The sequence below is a fragment of the Rhagoletis pomonella genome, unplaced genomic scaffold (genome assembly GCF_013731165.1).
Source record: "Rhagoletis pomonella isolate Grant_MI unplaced genomic scaffold, Rhpom_1.0 Rhpom_scaffold_00010, whole genome shotgun sequence".
Classification (NCBI taxonomy): Eukaryota; Metazoa; Arthropoda; class Insecta; order Diptera; family Tephritidae; genus Rhagoletis; species Rhagoletis pomonella.
The window spans coordinates 10855115-10862026 of NW_023458564.1; the positions used below are offsets into that span (position 1 = coordinate 10855115).

General features: G+C 31.7%; 1 protein-coding gene across 1 annotated transcript in view; it reads right to left on the reverse strand.

Annotated features, from left to right (window-relative positions):
* Positions 1–3330: 3330 nt before the first annotated feature.
* Positions 3331–6912, reverse strand: part of LOC118746501 — a 10729-nt gene continuing 7147 nt past the window's right edge. Inside the window, exons 2-5 of the mRNA XM_036480348.1 lie at positions 3911–4513; positions 3655–3842; positions 3413–3588; positions 3331–3334 (exon numbers count right to left, since the gene is read on the reverse strand). Of these exons, the coding sequence (XP_036336241.1) occupies positions 3331–3334; positions 3413–3588; positions 3655–3842; positions 3911–4513 (971 nt within the window). The remainder of the gene's footprint in view (positions 3335–3412; positions 3589–3654; positions 3843–3910; positions 4514–6912) is intronic.

A 6912-nucleotide genomic window follows, 5' to 3' on the forward strand; every position in this document is an offset into this window, starting at 1 on the left:
AAATAGATAACAAGCTAAGCTCACAAAAAATTTCAATCGATCTGAAGAATGATGGGTTTTTTGGGCATGAGCTCTCCGTATAGATGCTCTGGTAACACCACTTTATATACATACATACTTTACATAATCCCTAAAAGTACTACATGTATACTATATGCACATTTTGGTTTGCGTTTTAAGGTTTTCGAAGCTTTCGAAAGGGGAGAAGTAATTGGAATTAATTTACATATCTATTTGGGAGAAAAAGTGTATTTTCAATGTCGCTGAATCACCAGAGCAAAAAGTGCTACGTACCGAATGCATTCTGTAAAAATAACGAACTATTTTAAACTGAAAACTTCTGCCCCTCCGGCTGCCGAATTTTCACAAACAGCCGAAAATTCATCTGACGAGTGTCAAGTACGGAAAAAATTAATACGCTCCGGCGCTGGGAAACTTGGTGCAGCTGATTCCAGAGTAAGAGTTCATTTCCACCACGCCTTAACTACAGTTAATGCCTATGGGAAAAGGAAATTAAAACAGGTCTTGGTGAAAGTGGGCAATAAGTTACCCGAGTCCCACAGTTCTCAGGACGTAATGATGAGATAGAGAAAATCTTATTGGAATTTTACTAGCATGTATGAATACTAACGTTTAGGCGTAGTTTGATTAAGGCCAAAAAATGGTCGCTTCCCTAAGTTTAAAAAATCAACAACCTCATTGTTTTCAATATGCCGGTAATTTCACAACGCTCTGCGTCACGAAAATCAAGTTTTAAGTTCTCTGCGGCCGAATTTATATATCCACGTCCTTGCAGGTTCCGCTTAATGATGCGTCAAATTTTGGTCACCGTAAACTAAGCGATAACGAGAATTATGAGCTCCTTGAATGTCCGTGGGTACCGGATGCTGCTTTTACATTTCCGCCTTCAACTAAACGTAATTTGACATTTCAATTATCATGTGTTAAAATGTGTCAAAGGTAATTTTCTACATTTAAATTCAAATGCCATGCTAATATTTAAATTAATATTAGCGGTATTCATCTAAACCGATAGCTTTATCAAGCATATATTCTTATAAATTTAAGAGCTCTGTTACATGAACGCCCCATACTCTCTTTTTGTATACACTTGCGACAGAGTTACATTGTCTTCAGGTTATCAAGATTATTCAGTGATATCGTTGTAGAAATTTATTTGAAATGTGTAAACGAGTTTCCATACAAATTTTGACAGTTGATTTCCAAAGTTTACACAATTATAATTTTATACGGTTTATAAGGTTTGATGAATACCCTTATTATGTTTCTTTACAGGCATTTTTTCAATGTACCTACGGCGCATAGTCCAACACCATTCCTACACGGAACCAAAAACGTACATAATATATATGAATTTGTGCATAAGACGCGTGAAAATAATCATAAATATTGAACCAATGTACGACTTCATGCGTCGTATGTATCTTTTCATAAAATTTATGAACAGAGTTCTTAAACCATATCCACAAACCGAAATATAAAAACCATGAACTATAACCATAAAAGTTATGAATGCATTCATAATATTCGTGAGCTGTATTCACTACTTTTATAGGCGCTCCCATAAATTTTATGTATACATTCGTAAACTTTGTGACAATATTCATGAACTTTATGAACATATTTATAGATTTTATGAACATATTCATAAACATTTTGAAAGCATTCATAATATCTACGAAGTACGTTCATAGGCTTTGTGAACAGTGCACACAAACGTCATGAACAATATTTATAACCCTATGAAAAGTATTAATTACCTTTACGAACGATATCCACAAGTTTTATGATTAATATTCACGTAATTTATGAATAATATTCATACACTTTATGAATAATTTTCATAAAAATTGTATCTCAAAATTTCCTTAGAAAAAGAATTAATCTGTATATATTAAATTATTTTTTATTTATGCGAACAAGTAACATATATATATGTAAATTTTTATAATTCATTGATATTAACAGAAATAAAGAGATAAAATATAAATATAAGCACATACATACATACACTTCCGATCAGCTAATTAAGCCCTTGTTTATTTAATTTTTTATTATTTTTTCATAAAAGTCTAAAAATTGTTGTTTTTACAAAAAATTTTATAATTCATTGGTAGAATTCGTATTAACAGAAATAATAAAATAAAATATTATGCATACATTTCCTTTGCGGACATTAATTGAATTCATTTGAGGTTTGGCTAAAATATTAGTCAAAACCGTCAAATAAAATTAAGGGCAGATTCAAACCGTATTCTATATCGAGCAGATGCCGAAATAGAAAATTATTACCAATCTAATCAACTATCGCTGATGATGTAAAGAAAAAAAGTTTGTCCATTAAATTCGCTATCACTTACAAAAATAATGTTTTAAAATAATCTATATACTTATATGTATAAATAAGGCATTTTGTACTGATAAGGTAACTCCAATTTCCAATCAGAGCTCTGGAAGTCTTTATCATTTAGGTATTTAATTACAAAATTGTATCACGGTTTTATCACAACTTCAATTAAAAACCTTCATTAAATTAGGATGACACGGTTGTTTTGTATTTACATACATGCATACATATGTATAGAAATTCATGAAAATTTTAATTATTTTTTTTTTTTGTAATATACATAAGTCTGATTTTTTTTATAAATAAATATGAAAACTTTTTATATGCAATAAATGTATAGCTTATGTACACACACTTGTGGTCAGCTTAACTAAGTTAGGTGCTTGTTATACAATGCGCTAGACTTTTATAAAAAAATAATAAAAAAAGAAAAATAGCTAGTTCTTATGTAACTAACTTAATTATCTGACCAAAAGTGTACATTAAATTAGGAGTCTTCAAGTTCTTGCATCAGAATATTTATTTTCAAAGTTTTTTTTCCTTGAGGTAATGCTAGTTTGTAAAAGTAAGCTTCAATAAATGTCCAAAATGTTGTGGAAGCTTTAGGGTACTCCACATTAAATAAATAAAAGGATATGAAACATATATCCATACAGCGTAAAAAGCTTTGGAATGGAATTTTTGTACCATCTAAATATAAAAAAAATTCAGTGAATTTTGAGTAATTGTTGTCTCCTACCGACAGGATAAAAGGCTGTATGTTTTCTTTACGTTGGCTTAAAAAATCAATGTGATCATCTAGGTTTTGAAGACTTTGTCCGACAAAAGCATACGATTCCTGAGAGTCCTTTATGGTGAATCTGATTGTACATCTTTTCCCAGTATTATCCTTTTTCATAACGTATCCTGTAGGGTAAAGATATCCATGTAGGCACCAAAAAGTCTTAAAAGCAAAGGACGTTTCATCTAAAAAAATAGAGCAAAAATGTATATGTATTAGAAAATTTTGTTACCCTTAGAGAAAATTCTTAAAGTACAACTTACAAAATCATACCTTTTTCTAAATCCCCTTCAGACATAGAGCTGATAATGATTTTTGTGGCACCGTCCTTTAAGCACTTACTTCTCTTAAGATGTAAAAAGAGCTTCAAAACTTTTTGCTTCCAGTCAACAAGAAAATTATCATGATTGGGAAAAATCGTACCAAAGTCTAGATCAATCTGAAAACATCGAAAGTGTTAGTTTTTATAATATCTCAAATAGGGAACCTTAAATCAAAATCTTACCAATCGATATCCGTTCGGCTTTTTATACTCTGGCCAGTCTACGAAAACTTGTTGAATGCTATTAAATTTTTCCTTTATTTGATGAATTCTATAATTTGCACTGGCCTGCCAGCAGCTTTCGAATTCTTCTGCTGTCAAATTGTCGTATTTAAGATGCTGTATGATTTCTTCTGCATGATCATCGCGAGCTGAAAATGTACATATTCATAAATTTTATAAACTTGTAACGAACAAACTAGTTTTTAATTTTATTTACCAATTTTATCAGCTTTGGTATTTTCTTCAGGTACAGGAATTATAGACAAACGGTTTTTGAAACTTTTTTTTAAGTAGCAATATTTGGTATACAGTTTTCCTCTCTTTTCGGTTCTGTAGAAGTTCAGCTTTTCATTTGGAAAAAGGCTTAGGATTTCATTCTCCAGGTAGTGGCTTACTTGAAGTGACATGTGAATGTTTTTGGCAATGTAGTAGGTTACAATTATATTGATGAGTACATTTCTATGAGCGTCGTCAAGTCTGTTGTTACATTTATAAAAATCTTTTACATGTAACGACTTAATATCTGCGTGTAAAATTGTTGCAAGTGCAACAAAAGCGTTTTCCTCGAAATCTTGCGAATTGGAACCAGTGGTAGGGCTGGAAGCAGGCGATCTAGATCTTACTGAGGAAAAATTAGCGGAGCAACTAGGCGACGCAGTGCTAACGGAAGCGTGAAAGTGCAGAGGTTTATTAATCTGGTTTCTCCAGTTTTCGAAGTTGAATTCAAATAAGATTCGGTCACCAATTTTGAAAGTTTGCAAAATCTCTTTCAAGTGGTCAAACTTCAAAATTTTCAATATATTCACGTCGATATTTTCCTCTGAAAAACAGAAAAAAATCATTACTTTTAAAAACTAAAAATTTAATAAAAATAAGTTTGTTCATAAATAGAAACATTTCCCCATAGTCAAAAGATTTGATTCTTTTGTTTAACGTAGATAAGTTAAAAAACTTCATTTTTTGTGTAAAATGGGTTATAGCACAGCACAAGTCTTAATGGCATACACCTTCTATTATGTCATGCATTGCATCAACTGCTAAGTTATCCACTACGTGAAATGATGGAATTTTATTAAAAACACATCGCACTACGATACCGTTTTCTTTGTTATTAACATCTTCCAAATACGTGGCGCGACTTCTTTGAAGGTCAAGCCGCTCTAAACAAAGTTCTTTGGTTAAGGGCGCACTTGCTGTGCAAAACCGACAAAAGGTGCCTTTAAAGGATTTATTGAAGCCCAAAACAGAGTTGAGTCCCAAGTTATCGCCTAAAACAAGAACTGGAATAAAATGAGGCTTATATACTTGCCCGTTTGACAAATTTACTTCAATACCTTCCTTTTCAAGCACAACTAAGTGATCTACAAAATTTTCCAAACAATTTTTATTGCCATATTGCTTTATGTCTTTGCTTTTAGTAACTGCTGCAAGAAAAATACTATTTCGCTTTGTGTCGCCAAAAGGATGACATGGAAATGAATAGTAAAAGTGACACAAGGAATGTTTTCCAGCGTGAGATCCAAGTGGATTATTTATTTCAATATCGTCCGTGTACAAAAAATATGGAATCAACAATTTACCCGGATATAAACTACATTTACTTCGCCACAAATCGCCTTGGCAAATATTGGTAAAATTGTGTGAAGCTTGCAGCTCCTCCATATGGCGCATCATTGCCAAAAGCAAGTCATCTTTTTCTAAAATAGCTTTAAAAGAATGTGACAATGGCATTATTGCCATTTTCGATAGCTTTTCACCAGACGTAAGCACACCTTTCTTTAAAACAAAGTCTGGCTCCCTATTGATCACAATTTCATTTAAGATGGTGGTGTATCCTTTAGTTGCCAGTGTTTTTGCAAGAATATATTCCGATTTTATTGACTCAGTGATCCTTGAGCATGAATTTATGATGCCCAAAAATTCAGATCTCAAGTCAAAATTGTGTCCAATTTTTGCTTCAACGAATCCTTTTAAAATATCCAAAATTGGATTCATTATCATATTTTTAACCATATTTGTTACATCCGTCGCGTCTTTTCTTGAAAAGTTGCTACGCCCATGCAAGGACGATGAAAATTGCAATACACTGACATGAAGGTCTTTTAACTTTTTTTCAACACTAAAATCTTCAGCTGAGACAATTTGCTGCGTGAAGGAAGTTGGTGGCGCATCGGCAGCTGTCGCAATATCTTCACTCTTTAAACCACTTGGAGCACTACTGCACCCTCTTGCAGGTTGTGACCACAATTCGTTGCTCGAATGCCTTTTCAGATGTCTTTTTAAAATGTTTATTCCACTGAAAACTTGGTCACAAATTGGCAGCTCAACCTATCTTTTGAGGTCAGAAGGTGAATTTTTTTTAGGTGATCAACATAATTGTCAATATTTGCGTATTCCTTTAGGCAAAGTGTGCAAATCATTTTTAATTGGTAATATTTAATAATTTCCACACGTTTTACCTGTTTATTTCACTAAAACTTGCACTTTTCACAAAAACACACTTCACTTTCCTAACAACCAGCAAATTAGTGATGCCTACACTGCCTATTCTAAACCGGACAAAAATGTTTTTATTTTGTGTCCTTAGTAAAAAATTCGATAATTATCATTGCTAAAATTTAAATGCATGTATATTTTATAAATGTGCAAAAACCTTTAATTTTTTTTTATTGACCAAAAAATAAACTTTTTGGCTTTTAATGGTGCATTTATTCTGAACTTTTAAAATAAAAAAAAATATAAAGCTTAAGAATAGGGGTCTACTTACCGAATTTAGAAATAAGTATTCCATCCATACACATACATACATATTTTCCCGAGTCAATGGCGTAAATATATATCAACCGATATTTTCCTTAGAACACAAATATAAAGAATACTAAATACTTTATATTGATAAAATTATGATTTGACTTTAATTAAAGCCGCAAACTGAAAAAATTCGTACGATTTATGTATGGAATATTTTTCGTTGTCGAAAATCCAAGTTTGACAAGAGATTACGGAAATTTATTCCAATATGTTATACAATGAAAAGAATTTTCGTTCAAATAATTTTCCCTTTTTGCCTTGTGTTATAATCAAGTTGGCATTACTGTTAAAAATGGATGCGTAGATTTTTGTGAATAGTTTTCACAAACTTTGTGAATGCATTCATACATTTTGTGAACGCATTCAGAAAGTTTGAGAACACGTACATAAACTTTATGAAAATTATTC